The sequence below is a fragment of the Drosophila ficusphila genome, unplaced genomic scaffold, assembly GCF_018152265.1.
Source record: "Drosophila ficusphila isolate 14025-0441.05 unplaced genomic scaffold, ASM1815226v1 contig_412, whole genome shotgun sequence".
Classification (NCBI taxonomy): Eukaryota; Metazoa; Arthropoda; class Insecta; order Diptera; family Drosophilidae; genus Drosophila; species Drosophila ficusphila.
In genome coordinates this window covers 6,456,495-6,478,585 of record NW_025064326.1, presented here as the reverse complement: position 1 = coordinate 6,478,585, position 22,091 = coordinate 6,456,495, and the positions used below count along the sequence as shown (strand labels likewise).

Genomic DNA, 22,091 nt, shown 5'->3' with positions numbered 1-22,091 from the left:
AATTGTAAAACAAAAGCAAGGCAGCATACGCCTTGCAATAAAATTTATTTATTTACAATTTATACTTTATGCTATCGCTATTGTGTGGACACATCCTGTTTTTGTTTTCCCCCGCTGGAAAGCGCATTTTATTTTCCTCACACTATTGGGTCAATTCGAGCACCAGGAAATTCGATTGTTTAAAGTGCAATTTTATGAAGCGTTAACCGGGTATTACATTTATGTTTGTAATCCCCGCTCGGGAGTTATCGTTGATTTTTAGATTTGACAATTTAGTGAAGCAGAAAAAATGCAATTTCATGGCAAATTTGTTGGGCGGATGGCGTTTAGTACCACTGGACAGCGGAGTTAATTGGAAAACGTATCAAGAAGCTCGCAACACGACCAAATAAAGTTGCTTCTCTCGAACAATGTGTGTGTTTGCCACGCCCCCGCACTCTTTGCGTTTCGGAGATCTGATAATTTGCCCATTTTATAGTTAGTTGCATTCGAGCATTTGGGGACATTCGGTTTAATTGCTTTTTTCCCCTCCGTTTTACATAATTAGAATTTGATAAAATGTTTCAATGGCTTCCAAAATGCAACACACTCCGCCCACCGAACAGCGCCCTCGCCCCCGCCCCCCTGGCCACGCCCATTGCATGTTGCATGTGCTGACTTGCTGTGCAAATTCGATTTTAATAATTGGAATTTATCTCTGATCAAATTTCGTGGTTGCTGAAAATGTGCTCCATGCACAGAGAACAAAATGTTTAGAAGAAAATCAGTTTGTTTTTAACAGGATAAGCATTTAAATCTAAGTTTTATTAAAACATAAGTATTATGATGTGATTATTTCTCCTCTTCAAAATTCACAATTATGTTGTTCTTAAATTTAATCTTATGCATATTTGCTCAGTGTAATCTTTGGTAACCATTTCCCACCCCGCTCATGCCCAGTAAATTAAATTGGTTTTTAATAGGCCAACGATGCGTTTTTGCCAACCAGGCATCGATTGGCGTAGATTGATTCGGCAGTTAACAAACATTTCTGGCCGAAAAACATCAAAAGTTCGCTTGGGAAATAATTTCAGCAATTGCCATATCTGTATATCTGTATCCCTGTCAGCGCCTTCGAGAAAATTGGCTACCAAGTGGAGCTTAGCTGTCGAGCTGATCGCATTTTGAGCTGGCACCCAACCGCCCAACCACCCACCACCCATAGTCTCCTGCATTTGCTGGTCTGACTTTTCCGCTTCGAATTGGCCTGGAAATTGTATTGACAGTCGTCTCTGGCTTTTCCATGCAGAGTATGCTCCTTCGGGTTCCTATTTTTCTGCCAGCCTCTTTATTTGCTGATGCGACAAATTGACAGTCGCAGTGGAAGGAGATGCCATCTGAATTTGTTAATAATCTGGCATTTCTCACATGGCATGCAGACACATCTAAGCGGCTTTCTGCCGGAGTTTCTGAGATGAGCGATGAATGCAATTAGTCCCAGATGTCAGGCACTTCAAAGAATTTAAATGGAAAGCTATGTTTTTTTCATACATTTTCGAATGTCCTTGGTTGACGAAAACCTCTCATATAAATCCAATTCCGGATGGAACTTCCCAATTTTGGTTTTTTAATGAAGATTCTGGGAATCGGAACTCAAATTCTTAGATTTCTTTTTTAATAAACATTTGATTTTTGTATACTAAGATAGAAAAATAATTACAATGCTTAACAATTGGTTTATCCAATGTTAAGTTTGCCTCATTGTTCAAATATTATTTCAACATAAATCAGTCTAATTAAATATTTTTTTTTTTGAGGGCGTATGCTATTTTTTAAAACCCGGTGATTAATTCTACTTTGTTCAGAGTGTTTATTCACTACGATTATATTTCAGCTCAAATTTCTCTGGTAGACAATTAATTTATGCTGCTAGCACATAGTTTATTGTGCTGAAATTGCCAATAATTTAAATTTTATGATATGTTTACGGCCAGCTAGCTAGCAATACATTTGGTTATAAAAGAAAATTTGTGCTTCGCTCCGGGGATTGTAAATTATGATTCAATTAATAAATTCACGTTGTTAAATAATTTGAAACCCCAAAGGATGAAATTGCGTCTTTAAAGCGAAAATGAAAGAGATGCTTATGCGTTGGAAATCCGTGGAAGCAGCAGTAATAAAGCTTGTTGGCGGAAAATCTCATGCGGTTGTTAAAAATTTTCGCCAGGCGCGTGTTGAAGTTGTGGAAAGGCTGGAAAACCCGATGGCAAGGACGAGGAAAAGCCTGATCCACCGGGGCCTGAGCATTCATTTTTTATGTTTATTGTCGCTTATCGCCTGCTAGCCAAGGGGGCGTGGCACCAGGGGGTGGGGGGGCGTGTCATTAGAGTCCTGGCGCCAAGATGAAAAAGAGTAAACACGGCTATGAAAAAACGTTAACAACTCTCTTGGGGGAAAAAGGGAGCATAACAAAACGCATTACACACACAATCTTTCAGCTTGTATGTGTGTGTGTGTAACTTTATTAGCTGTCTCCCCTGCGGAGTGTGTGCTTGTATGGGTGTGCATGTGGGTGTGCTGGTGTGTGTTACCTTGTCAAAATTATGAAAACGTTAGGGGACCTCCCCTGCAGCTCCACCTGCCCTTCTAAGGGGAAAATTGCTCTCAGGTTCAGATTTCTGCACAGAGATTTAAACAACGTTTAAGGATTTTTTATCGGTAGGAACACAGCCTGGATCTGGGAGAAATAACTAGCAGTTTTACTTAGAAGTTTTATGTCTTAATTCAGGGTACAAATACTTTTAATAAAATTATAAACTTAGGCATTCAGCCTCCTTTGTAAACCTAAACCATTCGTAACTTTTTCAAGACTTTCAATTACCCATCTCGGCAGCTCATTTGCCATGATAACTGCCGCAAAAGGCGTGGCGATGCATAATTCCGCGGTGCACATGAAATATTCCATTTCGGGCTAGAGAGTTTTCTTTAATATTTTGCAAATGATGCCGAGGAATCTCGGAGAGCGTGCCTGCACCTCGCCGGGGTCATTTAAATGCAGATTGCAATGAGCAGTCTGTCCACTTGAGAGCCCGGCATTTGCATAATGGCGGCGACACATTGCAGCGGAAGCGGAAACCCGAACCCCGAAGAGGGGGGTAAGGGGGTGCGAAAATTGTGGCAGTTGCAGGTACTAGGATCGTGTTTATTACTACTTGAGATTGCAGGGTTGTCGTCGGGGTTGTCGCCGCCGTCGTTACCAAACGGAAGCCATCGAGCATTTTGGCCCCCCAGAAGGTAGCACTTCTGATTTGAATGCAACAGCCATAAATAAGATTGGTCCTTGAACTGAACCGCAGCAGCAGGTGCGAGAAAGCCTCTTGAAAAGTGCAGTAAAAGTAATAAAATGCATATTTTAGGAAAGCCAGATGGTAAACCTTGAACTGGTTTGTCTTTTGAAAACCTAAATTTCAACTAGTAACTCTTTAAATAAAAGTAGCTAATTTAACAGGAGCTGTAATATATTCAAAATTTTTGGTAAATACTGCTGCTTTATTATTCTTCAAAAATTATTCGACTAGAATAAAATTCCTCGCCGGGCAGAGTTCAAATTTGGAATTTCCCAAAATATTTTCACCTTGCAGTGGTCCGTGGCCCTGTGGTCCCGAACATTTGCCGCTGTTGGTGGGATGTTTATGTTGCCACATCCACGGGGAGAAGGGCACGCATGGAGCTCTTCGACCCCAACCAAACGACCAAACGCAATTCACACACACACACACACACACACGCATGCGGTGGTGGCGAAAGGTGCAGCTGTGACTTTGGGTGGGGCGGTTGTGGGTGGTGGATGGGTGGAGCTGGGGAGGTGGTGTCAACCAGTGTCAGTTACTGTGGAAGGAGGCGCCTGGCAGCAGATGCAATGCCTCCTTCAGCACTTGAATAAATTGCTAAGCTTTTTTTTTACTATTCTACTATTTATTACTTTTCGCTGCAAGTGCACAAATATGATCTTTTTAAATATATATACATAAATAGTCTGCTAAAGAACATTTTTTGCTGCTATTTTTATTCAAAATTAATTTATTAAAATAGACTAAAATCTTCTTCAAAACACGTATTTGCGTGGGAAAAATATCATATTATTAACCAAACAATTTAATACATTTTTTTAGTAGTAAAAAAATACAATAATTAAATTCTAAAAACATATCAACAAAAAATGTATTACCTTTCACAAAGTAATTGTTATTGAAGTCGAAAAAAATGCGCATACTTTTTTGTAGTGCTGCCATTGGTTTCGGTTGTTGTTCGTGTGGCATAAATATCGTTGCGGTTGCACGTGAAAATTGCATTTGGCCAGCAGCATTTGGCTGCTGCCCGACTAGTTCTCCACTCGAGGTGGAGTGGAGGACATCGAGTGGGCGGAAGGAGTGGCAGGATGTGGGTGGATGTGGAGCTGCTCCCTTACACGTTGTGCAAATTGTGGACTTAAATGTTTATAACGCACCACCCAGCCGCCCGGCGAACCCACACTCCCAACTCTAGACCGTTTTCGGCGTTTGTTTATTAAGCTCCTCTGGCGGAGGATATAGAAAACGCAAAAAAAGGTGTTGAATGCCACTTGCTGGGCTGCTTTTTATTGCCATCGCACATCTAAGTGCAGCAGCTGTAAAATAAATATATATTTTTATTTTATCCCCCAAGCCCTAGCCACTTTCTTTTGCTTTTATTTGTTGTAGTTGGGAGGGGATATAAATTAAACGCATTAGAGTACGAAACCGCAGCGATTTTCCTCTGCTTTTTTCGCCCGGCATTAATTCGCTTTTGCAACCGACAAAGGCACTTAACGATTCTCCCTCTCTTTCTGCGGATCTGTCGCCCTCTCTCTATCTCTCACAATCAAAGTGTATACAAAATTTAAATAAGAAACAAATCGAAGTAATGGCCAAGTCCCCGCGCACCTCTTTGATTTCTAGGTAGCAAATACCAAATGCTCAAATGCTGTAAAAGGCAGTGGAGAAAAAAGCTGGGAAAGCAGGGAAAAGGGAAAAATTCCGACGATGCTCTTCACATAATGAAAAAATAAAGGAAACCGAAAATCCATTGAAATGAAACTCATTGAAGCATTTTTTGTTTGGCGTGGCAATGGAATTAATGACACGATATTGTTGCTTATCAAACACGTTTTTACCTGCCAACAATATTATTAAATTCACCAATAGCCTGAAGTTCTAATTGAATATGAAACCAGAAAAAATTACCATAAAGCGTTTCTTTCGTTTAACAAAAAACAAAGGTTTTTCTGACAATTGTAAATTTAAATGCAATAAACCATTGCCTGCAGGTGTTAACCGCATTGAAAGTGGGAAATCGTATATTTTGATGGCAGTTATTAAAAGAAAACCAAGGTTGCGTATGAGTACATCAAGAAAATAAATCGACACTAAACTTTTCTCGAGCAATCGATTCGATATCGGCGATAACCCATGGGAGTCCTTCGCCCGACTTCCGTTTTTAGTGGCGAAGGAGCTTAGGGCCAAGCTCTTAAATAGAATGACTAACCATCTTAATCACATCACAGACATCCGTGGATGTGTGCGGCAGCTGGGAAAACTAAACGCTCGCCGGCACTTCGGCAGCTGTCAGTTGTTTGCCACTAAACGCTTACAGCCAGTGGAAAATGCGGAATTTTTTGTTATATAATCAAATGGCAGCCAAAAAACGGTTTGTGGCCAAAAGGGCGGACGTCTTCTTTCCGCTTTTCCCAATGGCTCCTTCTGCCTTTCGCCCTTCGCCTTTTGTTTGTTTTCGCTTTGTCTTGCACTTTGCATACAAAGTACCATTAACTACTAGCATCAGTTTTTCACACAACAGCAGCGTTTGATGGGTTTGGCGGTTTTTCCACAGATTTCCTTCGTTTGCGGGCCAAATAAGTGAAAGGCAAGCTAACCGAGTGCCAAGTGCTCTGACCGGGAATACTCCATTTGGATGGAAATGGCTTTGGTTTAATGTATATGCCAACCTCAATAGATCTTTATTGGCTTTAAGCAGGTCTTATATTTATTGATAGGAAAAGCACTATGATAATTATCATTAAAATTTTGATTGTATTAATATGTATAAATATTACATTCTTATTTATACAAATAAAAATATAATATGAATATTAATACATAGCTAAATGGCATATTATAATCTATCTACTAGCCTATGGAGAAATGTTCTAACAAGCTCTTTGGCATCCGATGCGGTTGTTAAAGTGTCCTCCTCCAAAGTAGTGCTCTTAGTAGGATCAGAATCCTGCACCGTTGTCGTCTCATCAGATTTGTTGAAGAAGAAACAAAAGTAGACGACCAAAGCTATTATGATTATAATTCCGACAAAGGAAAACGCAAGTATGCAAAGAATCTTTAGTCCCAATTTGCAGCAGCTGCGAAAGTGGGAAACACATGAAAACCCAAGGCATTTTGGGACAAAAAGTAAACTTACCAACAAATTGCACTTCCGATTCCCCGCAGACACATAATTGCGAAGCACATGAATTTATATATTTAAAAAACTGTTTAAGAAAAAATGATGACTGAAAACGCTTTGGGATGCTTAGGCATATGATCAGGGGTAAAATGACATCAATTTGGGCAAAACAATTCGAATACTTTGGCCATAAAAATGATAGCCACACCACCTCCAATTCGTGAGCATATTTTGGCTTTCAAGCAAATTATATTTTATGCTATTTTCTCACAAAATATGTTCTTTTATTGCCGGCGGGGCAGGAACTTCGATTAAGGGTTGTGGCCGCCCCCTCGAATTGTCGTCGAGGGCCGCAGAAAATTTACAGAAATAAAATAAAATGAAAAAGAAGGAAACGTTCGAAGAAAAGCTGAAGAAGGCAGGAGAAATGTTCTTTCTTGCCGCATAATCGAAATGTATTTTGGCTTTTTATTGCACTTCCAAAGGTAAGACGGAAAAGTGGGGAGTTGGGCGGAGCAAGTGGGTTTTTGTGCGGGGCGATAACAACATTTTAACGCCTTATGGTCCATTTAGGTAAAAGTGCCGATTACGTTCGGCTTAACCAGAAATTATGACCTCTGAGCCGGCTGGTTTTGCGTGGAGCAACTTTAAGCTGAGGCGGTAATTTATATAAATAGAGTACGAACCTTAAGGAATAAAAAACTGGCTTTATGCTGATTAGGTAACTGAATATTTTAAGATAACCAACTTGAGCTATGCAAAGATTTAATTATAAAATGGTAAATATATCATTATTTACACGTTTCTGTTGATTTTCTGCTATTAAGTTTTCAATAGTCAACTTAATTTGCAATAACTCACAGTCACAAAACCCTTAATCTATGTATTTTAGACGAATGCTTCTGCAAACACTGGGAAATCCGGAAAAGCCGGAGTTTCATTGAAGCAGATCTACGGCTGAGGGGAAAACTTGAGTATCAATTACTGTGCTGGTCACGGCTGTGCTTTATGTGGCAGCAACGAGGCGTATGCGCAATTTATTTGCATATGATGACCGGCATTGCGTAAAAATTAATGAAAGGCAATTAAAAGCATTCGGAGAGGCAATAATAAAATGTAGGCCACAAACAAATAAAACGCTGCTCTTTGAAAAGTCATCCGTTCACCTCACAACTGTCAACAGCAAATAAATATGGCTGGGAATGTGCGAAATGCACAAAATATTGCCATTATAATCAAATGATTTCATTTGTGTTACTTTTGTAATTTAATGCCATTTGTTAGAGATATTTATTTGGGCCTATGAAAATCAAATTGAATTCCATATTGTTGTCGTTTTGGGTTACAATGTTTGTTTGTTTGTTGCGGCAGCGCTTTATTTGCTGTGTGTGTGCGAGTATTTTTGCTGAAACTTAAATTGAATTTGTTTTTGGGTGTTGCGGATTTCTTCACAATCAATTGCCATGACAAATGCTTCTCGTGTTGTTTCTATTGTCGCTTCTACTTGCAGTTTGGCTTGGATTTGTCAAGTGGAAATGCTCTGCTACTTGGGGTTTATAGTTTCTTTAGAAGGGTGCTGATTTGAAAATGAAATGTATATTTAATGGTCTCGATAAGCAAATGTTGTTATTTTGTGCTTTTTTTTGAATGATAAAAATTCATAAATTTAAAGTTATAAATTATGCTAAAATTAGTAATTATAATATGGCAATATAAATAAATATGTATTGTATCATTTAGCAAATCTTAAAAAATGTTATTAAAAAGTATTGTTAACAAAAAATCAATTTTAATATTATATACATAATTAAGCACCTTCAAAACTATTGAATTTATGATTTAGCAGTTCTGATAAGCAAGTTTTATTTTGTGTAATTTTATTATTTTTGTATCCTTTTTTACTTGTTCAGGGTGTCAGGAGTTCGTTATGCATCACATCCTTCCGCAGGCTTCGGTTTTTATTCCCGGAAAAGGGAAACGGTCTGTGGACAACTGCGCTCTGCGCTGCGAATCTTGTGCATTATTGCGATTTTACACGCTGCTGCACTCGAAAATGAAACGGACAATAAGCTCCACTTGCCTGCGGGCGGACCTAAAGGGGGCGTGGCAGCGGGAAATGCAGCATCCTCGCTGGCCATCATCGCCACTGTCCGCCGCTAAAAGCTTTTTGATTATGAAAAATGTTCGAAACATATGCTCCAAATGACTGCGAAGCGTGCGAAGAAAGTTGCCCGCTCCTTTGATACTTTGGTACTTTTTGCTCCGGAGCTTCAGAGTTAGAGAGTGAACGAATTACGTACCTAGGATCGTTCTATATAGTGTTCTACACGTACTGAGCATTGTGTAAGTAAGCATGTTTTATTTCGTTTCAGCTTTCCAGGCTGCCATCCTCCACATCCTCGTCCTCGTACTCGTTTTAGTTCCGTCGTCCTTGTTCTTGTCCTTGTGCATTGCGTTTGTTTATTGTGGCCTGCAGTTTTTTAGTTGCCTCCACGAGTGGACTCTGCTCGGCGCATTGTTAATGGTCGTAGCATTTCGTTTTGAAATTAATAAAGTGGCCAAGCCAGAGGAAATGGCCAAACAAACTTTGCTGTCGTTTTGATTTTTCTCTTTACCGCTGGCAAACAACTTTCAGCAAACTGTTCAAGTCACAAATGCATTTTTAATAAATGCTCTGATTTATGGGGCCTTTTGCAGGCACTGGGAAAAATGCTTAAAAATTATATAAAATAAATATAAAGACATTTAAAAAGAGAAGTTATTTTATTAACTCTTTTAGAAATGCATTTTATCATCTCCTTCTTCGAATATTCAAAACAATAATGAGCTTCTGAGCGAATATATTTATATTCGAATATTTTTAGGTTTTTACCCCTTCTAAAGAAAATTTTTGGCTGGGACTTCAGATTTTCGTTCCCTTTTCTTTAGCCCACCCACATGGCAAACTCTAATAATTTCCAATTTCCCTGCGTTTTCCCACACGCTGCGTTTGTCGTTTGACAGCCTGTTCATCATCGAACACATTTGCCACTTAGTGAGCAATTAGGTAGCCGAGTGTGCAGGGATCAGTATAAATCAACGAAGTTCCCATTCCGATGAGAAGACCAACTCGGAGATGGGCGACATCCAAGAGATCGAAGGGAAGTTGGAAAATGAGGTAAGTACATTCATAAAAAAAATTATAAATTGACACTATACTTTTTTTTGAGCAACCGATTCGATATAGGGGCTGATTCATGGGATATCTTTGCCGATATCGAATCGATTGCTCAAGAATCAATTTATTTGGTTCTTCGCCTGACTTCCGTTTTTAGAGGCGCAGGAGCTTTCGGCCAAGCTCCTACATAGAATGACTAACCATCTTAATCACAAAACAGACCATGTTGCGCAGTCTGTCGTAGTGGTTATATTAGTGGTAGTTGAGTGGTGGTATCATCCTTTGTCGTCTCAGATTCATGGAATACAGTGAAGTAGACGATCAAACCTGTTACCTCCAAACATCCGATAACGGCCAAAACCGATACAAGAGCAATCTTTATGCTGTGAAAGTTGGCAACACTTGAAAACCCAAAACATTTTGGGACAAAAAGTAAACTCACCAAATGGGGGCAAATCCCATTACTCGCAGACACATAATTGCTATGAACGGAAAATTTACTTTTCAAGAAAAAATTATGACTGAAAAACTTTGGAATGCTTGGGCATATGATCAGAGATAACATGACATCAATTTAGCAAAACCATTCGAATACTTTTGAAATAAAAATGATAGCCACTCCGTTAATTTGTGAGCAGAAAGAATTAAAATAAAATGATCTCTTAGTGAGTAATTATGTAGCCGATATAAATCAACGTAATTCTCACTCTGATGCGTTGGCCATCGGAATTATCGGTCCATAAAGTGCAATAGCCTTTGTCTAGGCGGAAGACCAACTCGGAGATGGGCGACATCCAAGAGATCGAAGGGAAGTGGGAAAATGAGGTAAGTACATTCATAAAAAAAATTATAAATCGACACTATACTTTTTTTTGAGCAATCGATTCGATATAGGCGCTAATTGATGGGATATCTTCGCTGATATCGAAGCGATTGCTCAAGAATCAATTTATTTGGTTCTTCGCCTGACTTCCGTTTTAAATAGAGGCGCAGGAGCTATGGGCCAAGCTCCTACATAGAATTATTAATCACAAAACAGACCATGTTGGACATGCTGTCGTAGTGGTTGTATTAGTGGTAGTAGAATTATCATCCTTTGTCGTCTCAGATTCGTGGAATACGGTGAAGTAGACGATCAAACCTGTTGCCGCCAAACATCCGATAACGGCAAAAACCGATATAAGAGCTATCTTTATGCTGTTAAAGTTGGCAACACTTGAAAACCCAAAACATTTTGGGACAAAAAGGTAAACTCACCAAATGGGAGCAAATCCCATTACTCGCAGACACATAATTTCTATGAACTGAAAATTTACTTTATAAGAAAAAATTATGACTGAAAAACTTTGGAATGCTTGGGCATATGATCAGAGATAACATGACATCAATTTAGCAAAACCATTCGAATACTTTGGCCTCTCCGTTAATTCGTCAGCAGAATAAAATAAAATAAAATGATCATTTAGTGGGCAATTAGGTATCCGAGTGTACAGGAATCACTATAAATCAACGAAATTCTAATTCCGTGGGTCCATAAAGTGCAATAGCCTTTGTCTAGGCGGAAGACCAACTCGGAGATGGGCGACATCCAACAGATCGCAGGGAGTGGGGCAAAGTGAGGGGTGCAGACACGTAATAGTAGATGCAAAGAGAACTCAAATGCACGCAGCCAGATACATTTGTTCGTTTTCTTGTTTTGTATTTTTAGCTGCCAACGCGGAGATGTTGGGAGCGGGAAAGGAATGGGAAGCGAAGAAAGGATCGTCTTATGATATTTTTAAACGATAAAAACACAGCGGCGGCGGAGTCAAGTGCACCGAGTGCTCCGCTCTGCATTGGCATCAAGTGTCCGGGGGCAGTTGCCCAAACATCGGACCAAATGAAGCCATTAGCCGGCGCGGAGTTGTGGCCCAAATATAGACACGGAGTCCATACTCCCCGCTTCCCGCTCCCCGCTCTCTTCATCTGCCGGATGATCTCGAGTTTCACGGATCTCCCAGAACGTTGTCTTCTCGAGGTGGTATCAAATCAAAGTGGTTCGGAATGAAAAGTAATTTTCATAAATTTCTTTAACTTGAGTTATAATTATATCTTAGAATATTTATTTAACTTCGAGATTATACTCAGAATTTTACAGAATATCCAACCACCATTTAGATGTTTGTTTTTTGCCATTAACTTTTATTATTTATTTTTTAGGGCTTATCAAAAAGATAATTTCAGATTATTTCGTTTTTATTTTATGACAGACGGAGGGTCAATTATTGCCGTAGGCTTAGAGTCCATGTGTCGCATTCGCGTTCTCCGGCAAAAGTTGGCAAAGTTGCAAGTGGCTCTGCGGCTTGGGGATTCCCGTCACGATTTAGCATTTTTCATCAGCTCAGCGATTTTCATGTCACGTTCGCGCTGACAAAGTTTTGCCCCCCGAAACCTTTGCCCTTCCACTTACAACTTGTGCTTATCCTGGCGCGAAGTTTCCGCGTCTTCTGCGGCCATATAACTGCTATACTGCTATACTATATATACGAATTTATGTAGGTATAATTCCGGTATTTGCTCCATCCTGCATGTAGTTTGTTTGTTTGCTGTTGCAAAGTTTGTCAGCTTGATGTTTAATTGTTATTTTGTGTCCCTCAATGTGGGTTTTGTGAGCGTGCGGGGCAACTTAAGGATGTCTGATTTCATTCCGAAGTTGTTCGCCAAAAGTTGTCAGCTGTCTGAAGGGCATAACTTTGGCTCAGATTAAGCCATTCCAAGGCCCTTCAAGTTGGCCAACTATTCGTCTCATTGAGCTTAAAAAACTCTGCTTAAGAATAATTATTATAATTATAAATAAAACATATCAGTTTGAGGTTTCTGTATTATTGATTTATTATAAAACTTAAAAAGAGCGAAAATTAATAAATGAATATAAATATATATATTATTATTTAAGAATTTTATGTGAAATAATTTTGTTGAAAAAACCCACGTATGATTTTTTGTATCTGTATTTTTGTGTGGGTATCTTTGCATCTGTGCTGCTTGTTTAGTCATCTAGTTTTTGTTGCTCACTAGTTTTCGTATTAATTCCTGTTTATGTATGGGTGAGTGCTTAACTACCCAGCGGGAAAAGAGATGTGGAAGATATGCTATTTTCCAGAGATTTCTTCATACAAGCGGAAGGGCAAAAACCTCCTTCACCCCTTACATTTTTGCCGTCTCTCCTTTCAAAATACACGCGGGTGACACACAAAAGGAAGGGGTAAAGGAGGTTTCTATGTAAAAATCCACAGGTTTCAGAAACCCACCCTTATTTAGCGGACCGAAATTTTCAACTCCTACCCCTACGCCTGCTAAAAGAAGCAGGATTTCCAGTAGACTTAAAACCGAAAACCTACTTCTAAAAACGTACTTCTCACTTTCCCGCTGGGTAGCAGCAGCCCAACAACTATTTACCGCACACACAGACACATTGGCACACTGAAATGTAGCTGAATCCACTTGCGAGCGATTTGAAAGCGTTATTTATTTGTGGCACAAGCGACCATATTTCAAATGCACACCGCACCACCGCACCATTGTACCACCGCACCACCGAACGGTGCCGCGTCACCGGCACCACCATGGCAATCGCCGAGTTGAAAAGTCGACGGAAATATACGCAGACATTGCACACACAAATAGCGAAAGGAAAACGCTGAAAAGGTTTAAGAAAACGAATGCGAAATTCTCTGAAATTATACGGAATTTTATTTAAAATACATATTGCATTTACATAAAGTTTCACAAATAATCATCAAGTTCAATTAAATTGGTTTAAAAAACATATTTTATTTATTTAAGTATTTATTTTTGTATTTGGTGAAAGCATAAAATGTTTTAGGATTCTTTAATAAAATTATTACAATTTAGTACTCTTATGTTATATCCATTTTGCTTAAGTTTAAAATTTGAATATATTTATATTTGTTATTTCTTGAAAACTCAGTAGCAGTGTATAACAATTTCCTACTGTTAAGCAAAAGTTGAACTGAATTTTTAGAGATCCGCCCGCAGTTGCATCCTTTAAAAGCAGCCCCCTCTTGCAACTAAAAATACGCGTAAACTTTTTCGCACCAGCTCCTGTTTGTTGTCTTCCTATTGTTGTATTCGCGTTCCTATTTTTCCCATTTTCCCGTATTTTTTTGGTTGTGTTTTTGTTTTTACAACTTAACGTGTGTCGCACAAAGGTGCACTAACTGCCAATGTGTGTGTGTGTTTCTCATATCACAAGCTTGCACCGCTGCTGCTGTTAGCTCTTGATATTTGGCTCAGACTAAGCCACGCCCCCTACTCCTGTCAGCCCCTCGGCCCTTGTTGTTGTAGTAAATTTATGCGCTTTCATTTTATGAAAAACTTTTGCAATAATTTCTCAAAACGTTTTTGTGGTGAATTGAAATGCGAGAAAAACATTTTGCGGATGGCGACTAAAAACTTGAGAAAAACCTTGCACCCTCACAGTCACAAGCACACACACAGGCACACATGTGGCATGAAACTAATACTATTGCAGGCAAAAGCCATTTCTTAAACACATACAGAACACTGAAAAAAGTTTGAACCAATTAAATGGCTTAGTAAAAGGATATTATCATCATATTAAAAACTGAAAGAAATTGTGTTATCATTTAAATGAGTGTGAGTATTTGTTTATGCTGGAATATCTATTAAGCATTGCTTTAAAAAAATTTCTTGCAGTGCATTGGAGCAGGAAAGCATTTTTTGTTGCTTTTTTTGCATTCTCTGCCACGCCCCCAAACGCTAAACGCCTCCAGGCGAAATGACGTTTACTACGCCTGCCAGCGAAAAAGTTTTCACATCTTTTGCCGCTGTCGGTCTTTTTGGAAGCGGGGCTTGGGGTTTGGTCTCTGGGTCTTGGCCAAACTTTAATGAAAAGTTTTGTTAAAAACTTTTGCGCGCTGGAAATTTCAACGCTTCAATAGGTCGCGGTGTGGGTTTTTTTCGGGGGTGGGGGGGAACTCTAACTGACATTAGATTGTTTTTGGCCGCGGCTCCATGGCCAAAAGTCAGTTCCATTCGGTTGCCAAAAAGGAAGGGAAAGGCAGCCAGAGCAAACTGGTATCAATTTTGTTATTGCAGTTGCCGACGCTTTCGACGTGCACTTTGAAATTATTTACCTGAATAAACATTTGGTATTTTAATTACGCATCTCTGTTGGCTGTTCGCCGTGTGGCGAGGTGGTTACCTGCCACATAATTGAATTAACACACAATTTACGCTACATTGCGCAAACTTCGTCTGTCAGTGGATCCTCACCCCCGCCACCCATTTACCCCCTCCCCTTTTAATATTTTATGTGGTTGTGTGGGGGAGGGAGTTTCACAGGTTTCTTGGCTGCTTCTACTTTTAGTTGGGACTGAAATCATATTTCAGAATCCTTATGGCAGGTCTACTCTTTGCTTTTCCACGTGTAAATTATGTCCTGACAACTTTCTTAAATCTTTGCAGTTGCTTGAAATATGTTACTCCAAAGTTTTCATTGAAACTTAATTGTTTGAAGTGAAATTTCATCGGTTAAGTATTAAAAGACTCTACACCAAATAAAATAATCAATTAATCAAGGTATTCCTTAGTTTGCTGGTAAATACAAATAGTTGTAAGATTCGGTTTGATTCGCTAATTGGTTTTGCATAACAAACAAATCCAATTTGGAGAATACATCCTCATGTGCTGAAGCAGAGGGAAATTTATGTTCAGGGGTCAAGAGATTGAAAATTGATATAGCTGCTGCCTTGGCTTCTGCATTTACTAGTGCCTGATTTACGGATTGTGTCTGCAAACTTGCCTTGCGTTCCGTTAAATTCGTCTGATGCTGTTTCCTCTTTTTTCCTTTCGTGAAATGGCTCGTAAATACATCGAAAATGCCGCCACTTGAGTTCATTCATACCCAGGCCAGGCCAGGCCAGGCCAGACCAGACATCGGCCGATGCAATAATACGAGATATATGTGCCTATATGGCCAGGGTGCCAGTACAAGTGCGGGCATGTTGTACATGTGTCTGCTCGCCGGGCTTGACTTCCACGTAATTGCGAGCTGCCAGTCGAGAAGGGCATCGGCATTGGCACCCGAATCACATGTGGCCCATCTCCAGGCCTCCGGAGATGTAGGAGCAGTAGGTAGTGGCCCCTGTCCATCCAGGAGAGCTCTTGTCAAGGAGTGTCCTACACATGTAAGTCGTTACAAGGATCAGCAGCAGATGAGCCAGGAACTGTCCTTTGCTGCAACTGGAGTAGCTTTAATTCGGCACAAACAAACATATTTCAATATATTAATTGCATACATTTTCTAAAATTGGTATAAATGTATGTTAATACAACCATTTAATATTCTATGTTTTACTATATTTGAAAATACAACAATTAGAAGTACAAATCTGTTTTTAGTTTCCATCCAAATAAATTGTTTGAAAACTTGTCAACAAACAAAATTACCAGATCAATTGGTTCGGTTGCAAATAATTCAAAATAAAGCCATTTAAATACTTCACTCTCACAAAATCCTTCGCATTCCACACCTCAAACTCCTTTTTCGAAAAATCTTAAAGCTTAACAATTTCTGAGTCGTAAATTCCCTGAAATCGTTTGTCACGTTTTTCACATAAAAGGATTTCAATTTTCCAATGTGACAAAAAAGCATTTGCATACGGTAGCGAGCGTAGCAAATAAAATCAAATTTTATGTTGGACTCAAAAAAATGCCAATCCGAAAAAAAGTAAAAGAATGAAGATTTCGCCAGCTGTCATTTTGGCTTTGGGCTTTTGTTTCTCGCATTTTTATTAACCATAAAATAAATTAAATCAATTCGGGAATTTAATTGCCCTCGTAAAGGGAAATAACTTTCGAATACCGAAAGAAAATGCAAAAGTTTGTTGGCAAGCGAAAGGGATTTTTCGAATCGAATGAATATAAATGCGATGCCATTTCCTCAAGGAAAATGAATTTCGATAAGTTTAGTCTTTTAAAAATGTCATTTAATTATATGCATACTTTCTAATGCGTATTAAAATATTGTCTAATTTTAAGATTGTCTCATAAATAAGATAATCCTTATGCAGAAACGTACAGTATTTTTATAAATATGTATTCATTGGTTTTTATGGTTATATTTTTATTTTCTGCTGTGGCTTTTAATTTGCAACGACAATATTTTAATTCCCTGTCTGTTTATGGCCATCTGTTGCTGTTTATTTTACGACCATCAACTGTCAAGTGCATTGATTTCCGAACCCGAAGCATCAAGAAATGTAAGCGATAATAAAATGCTGGCTCGTATGCGTTTTTATGGGACCAAAGCGTATCTAAAACTGTGTTTGTATCTGTATCTGCATAAGTGGCATGTTCCCTGCGTGTTGCGCACTCCTTAACGAGATTTATTTGTAGACAACAGTTGTTGGCTATGTTTTTATGGCACAACAGTCACAGAAATTCATCAGCCCAACGACAAGCTTCCATCCTGAGAGATGTCATATAGTACATATTTTGGCCAGGCCAAAAATACATTTCATATATACGAGTAAGTATGTGTGGCAGACGTAACACTAAAGATGAGTAAAAAAGTACGAACATTATCTACCAGAATCAGAATCACAATCAGCATCACAATCAAGAGAAGACAACGAAAAAAATTAAATTGCATTTGTGTGTTCCAACTGAAGAGGCCGTGTCCTTCCACCCCCCCTCATCCCCCTCACTCCACTTCCCCCTCCCCCAAGAGATCCAATCCTGCATCCATTGGATGCATCTATTATGCGTGTGCATCTGTGTGTGTTAGTTAAGCCCTACATTTGCACATTAAAAGGCGAACTGTGTTCGGGTGTTGTGTTCCGTGCAGTTTTGCGAACGAAATTGCAAACTTCCTAAGCCCTTAAAAGGTCTGTTTAAGAAAGCTGAAATATATTTCCATGTGACATGGCCCTGAGTCAAACAAAAGCCATATGAATTCGCTTAATATTTGGGGATTCTATTTGGGGAAGCACAAGTAGTTTTCGTCTATTTTTGGTTTGCTTTGCTCTGCCGAATGCGAATTGCTTAAACTTTATAGTTCCAATGCAGGTTGGTCAGCTAAAACTTAGGTAATTTTAAAGGATAATAAAAATGTTAAAAAAAAAAGAAATGGTTATTAAATACTTTAATAATACTTTTAAAAAGATATCAACCGCTTAAATTCTTTTCAAAATCTAAGAACTATTAATGACTTTCCAGCGATAAAAATAAACAATGAATCATTTTTTTTTAAATTCCCGATAGTTGGTTTTCAATCGAACTAAAATACTACAAAAAAAAAACTTTATATCTCCCTCCATTTTTGCTCATTACACAGCCCCATCGAAAACGCCCCAATTTGAATTGATTTCCCCCATGGTGAAATCGATCTTCGACAATCGGCCGATATATATTCTGCCCAAAGCCCATTAACAAAGACCAGAACTGCTTGCTCGAGTCTCCCACTTGGCGGGAGATGGAATTATTCTCGGCTGGCCCGATGCCAAATGTGTGTGTGTATATAGAAAGTAATTAAGCAATTCCAACTCGTTTTGACATTTCCAAAAATATGTCAACGAGTTGAGAGAGTGCGAAAAACGTAAAAAGGCCCGAAGAAATGGCAAGCTGATGCCGATGGCATTTGCCGGGTTCCCAGTTCGCCAACTTGCCAGCTTGCTTGCCAGTTTGCCAGATTTGTTGGTTGTCAGTTGCCAGTTGCCAGGTTCCTCCGACCAATATACATAAGTTCAATTGCCAAAAAGCCGAGCCAGATAGTGTTATTTTTATGCCGGAGGAGATGCCATCTAGCTGGCGGTTCGACGATCGGGCGGCCTTCCGCATAGATAGCATATAGCCAGAGGTCTAAGTATAGAAGCGGCCCGATCTCCGCCAGCTTTCTGCGCCTGCGCCGACCACTTGGAACATTCGCTTGGATCATCGGAGCAGAGACAACGCACCGAGAGTATTTTCGGCCAGCCATGTACCCATGTACCAGGCTATATGGCCATATATACATATATAGTATGGGGGCAAGACAAGAAGACGAGACAAAGCTATAAATATGTACATAAGGAAAGTTCCTCAATCCGATCCGATCCGAGCCGGTACAGCCAGCGGAATACACCGAACAAATTGAGAAACGGAGGCAGAAATATACAGCGAAAAAAAAAAAGCATAAGAGTACAAATAAAACTAAAAATGAAAATGGAAATGAAAAGAACGCAAACGAGGCGTCAGCGGGCCGAGCAGCGCCAAAGAATTAATTTGAGAATATTTTTTGCATCCTTTAGTGCATTACCGATTCTGTTGTCGACCCGTTCAGATCGGCACTAGTCCGGCCGATCCCTGCCGTATTGTTTATATATACACCCATTAAAACACCCAGAAAGTCAAGAAATCCCCGTGTGGTGCTCTCAAATATTCGAATTCAAATATTCATAAAATCCTGGACAAAGTTTCCTTAAACGAAATCCTCTTGGAAAATATTCCACAAAGTTTATAAACTGCGAGTGTGCCGTGATCCTGTCCAAAAAATATCAAGTTGAAAAGTTACTTTAAACCCTGAAAGCAATCGAAAACTTTCGGTTTCTTCGAGAAGGCGGGACAGACTTCATTGCTATTTATGGAGACCATCGGAAAAAAAGCTATAAATACAACCGATCCCAACAGAAGGCGAGCAGAAGATTTGAAAAATCGCTCCCTGGCCAGAATGTGAGTGTGCGAGTGTGTGTTGGCGCGAGTGAATAATACTCACTTGCTCATCGCTATTTTCGTGTTGCGGAAATCTGTATATAAGGCCCACACTTATATACTTCGCTCTATATAAGTGATTTCGCTGAGGTAGAGTAAACTTCTTCTAGAAGAAAGTTATATTGTTTTTTTTATTTGTTATTCCTAATCGAATGTCAGCTTTTCAGAAATTTTACAGCATGCAATATAGCAGAAAATCTTTTGAAATATTATATAATACTAAAGAAATTATTTTGAATATGTAAAGAGTTGTTCTACATTCACAAACTTAACAATTTTTTCACAATACTTTTTTTTCCTTTCTGTCTGTAATCAGAACACGATTTTTAAAATTATCTTTGCACCGTCGAGGTGAATTTTATCAAGAATATTACATTAACGATTCAACCAACAGCTCGTTAATTAATTTCAATTAAAATATGCAGCATTAATGGGTGTAAAAGCATTAAAATAATTAGTTACACGACACAAGCTGATTTTGTGGGACACATACAGGCCATTGAAAATTGATATAATTCGATGAAAGTGCATAAAAATGGCAGATAGTGCATTAAATTCGAGCATTGAACACAAAGGCCGCTCAGCAAATTGCTAATTAAAATGCACAATTGCCATTTCACCTGACATGTTGACGATTTTCATTACAATTCGATTAAGTTTCGTTGCAGCGAATTTTTAATGTTAATTGCAGAGAGAGCATTTCAACAAATTCTCTTCTCGTTAATGAGCCTTTTATTCTTTTTTTTTGTGCCTTTGTGTGTATATTTAACCTGAATAATAGAATTTTTAAAGACTTAAAATGGTGCATTAAAAACAAAAAAAGGATAGAAAGAAAAGGTAATTAAAAAAAATAATTCCTTACAGAGTTGTTAAATGACAATCAAGAATTATTTTTTTAAAACCCTAATTATATTTGGAAAAACTAATTTTCTCTAGTGGTTTTTGAAATTTCGCTGCTTAAACTTTAAGAAATATTTATTTAGGTAATGTTCTGCCAAGTTTTCTATGAAAAAGTCAGGACAAAGGTTATAGAAGTAGTGTAAAAACATTCCCTGCCGCCAGGAGTCCTCCACATGGCTGTGAGGCAGGCATTTGACAAACTTATGCCCCGGTATTCGCTGTAAAAACACACTCGCACAACACACATGGCCGCCTTCCCCGAGAGCGGTACACTTAAGGCGGCCTGGGAAACGCCTGCAGTCCGCCGCCGGCGACTGCAGATTGCATCCATGTGCCCGCCCGGCTCACAACACATCCTGCCCATCGTGGGCTCAACTCAGCGTGGGTATTGCCGCTCCGGCTGCTTCAAGTAGGTAAAAAAAAACCAAACCAAAAAAAAAAAGAAGAACAAAATGCGAGCGAGCACTTGGAACATATGTTGCTGGCTGCTGGGCTTGGGCTTGACCTGACCCTGCTGGCTTCATGTGTGGGTCTCCCGATTTAATTTTAGGCACCTATATAAACGCATGTTTACACTGCAGCCAGAACACAGTCGCCTTCTTCAGTTCGCGCCGTCAACTCCTCGATCGGATCGACAGTGAATACTTCTCCACGGAGTTGCTTTCTATCCATTAGTAGTATTCTATATTCTATACTGTTCGGAATTCGTGCGGAATGTGCTAGTCGGGGATCTCTGGCCAAGGGATGAGCTGCTGCTGTCCCGAGCTGGCCATGTGGCGCAAAATATGCGCATAAAAAAGCCAAACAAAAAGGCGCAATTTTATTACGGCCAACCCACACCGAAACAAAACAAAAGCCAACAAAATACAAAAAAAAAAAAAAAAAAAAACAAATAAGAAAGAAAGCAGCAAAAAGTTTATGAATTTTTTGTGCAGGCGCGTGAAAGATGCAAAACAAAAAGAGCTGGAATAACAACAACCAAAACAGATACACCGAGTTGTATCCGAAAATGGGGGGCATTTGTGGGGCGATCCGGGGGTTCGCCAGTCACATATAAACACACTTCAGTGCGCTTAAAAATTGCTTTATTGCAGTTGGACTATAAAAACGCACGGCAGCGAACACCGCACAAAAACCAAAAAAAAAAAAAACGAAAAAAACAAAATAAAGAAAAAGTAAGGATATAAAAAAGAAAACTCTTAAACGGAAAACAGGAAAAATTTGCATGCCACAAAAATAAGCGCAAGGATTTGCTTCGCACAAAGTAACAGCAAAAAGGAATTGCCCAAAATGCAACCACAAAAGACTGTGGAGAATGTTTTGCAGTTTTCAACTTGTTTCTTTGCAATTACCATCATTCGTTGTCATTATTCAGGAGATTATATGGTTTTGCTTATTCCGGACCATCATCATCGGTAAGTTGGAGACAGTGCAATAAAACTGTCCAAAGTTGAACGGGTCGCTGGAAAATAAAACAAAGAAACGTAATCAGCCTTTGAGAGTTCCATGCTTCCTTGCATTCAATAGTATATATTCAAGCATATGGAATGTAAAGAAGTATGGAGCGAAATCTGGCAACTCATCGAATAAAAGTGATTTAACCAGTAATAAATAAATAAATGAAAGACGTACAAATGATAGTTAAATATTAAATATTTATATTTTTAATTAAAGCTTCTTCATTTTCAAAGTTTTATTTGTGTGAAAGATTTTTCCCCAAATATCTACCACAAACAAGGCGTAAAATTACAATCAAAACACAAGAAGTATTTAATATCACTATTCAACCCACACAACCATAAAACCA

General features: G+C 39.0%; 1 protein-coding gene and 1 long non-coding RNA gene across 2 annotated transcripts; both read right to left on the bottom strand.

Moving 5' to 3' along the window:
- Positions 1-6,077: 6,077 nt before the first annotated feature.
- Positions 6,078-6,518, bottom strand: LOC108091261 (protein midgut expression 1). The gene is made up of 2 exons (XM_017190374.2): positions 6,469-6,518; positions 6,078-6,409 (listed from the first exon to the last, which is right to left on the bottom strand). The coding sequence occupies exons 1-2, from the start codon at positions 6,516-6,518 to the stop codon at positions 6,169-6,171; spliced, it is 291 nt and encodes a 96-aa protein (XP_017045863.1). The 3' UTR covers positions 6,078-6,168.
- Positions 6,519-9,639: 3,121 nt separating this feature from the next.
- On the bottom strand, positions 9,640-10,339 carry LOC108091259. Its single transcript, XR_001771381.2, has 2 exons — positions 10,053-10,339; positions 9,640-9,993 (listed from the first exon to the last, which is right to left on the bottom strand). It is a non-coding gene; the product is annotated as an uncharacterized LOC108091259 (long non-coding RNA).
- Between the last annotated feature and the right edge of the window lie 11,752 nt (positions 10,340-22,091).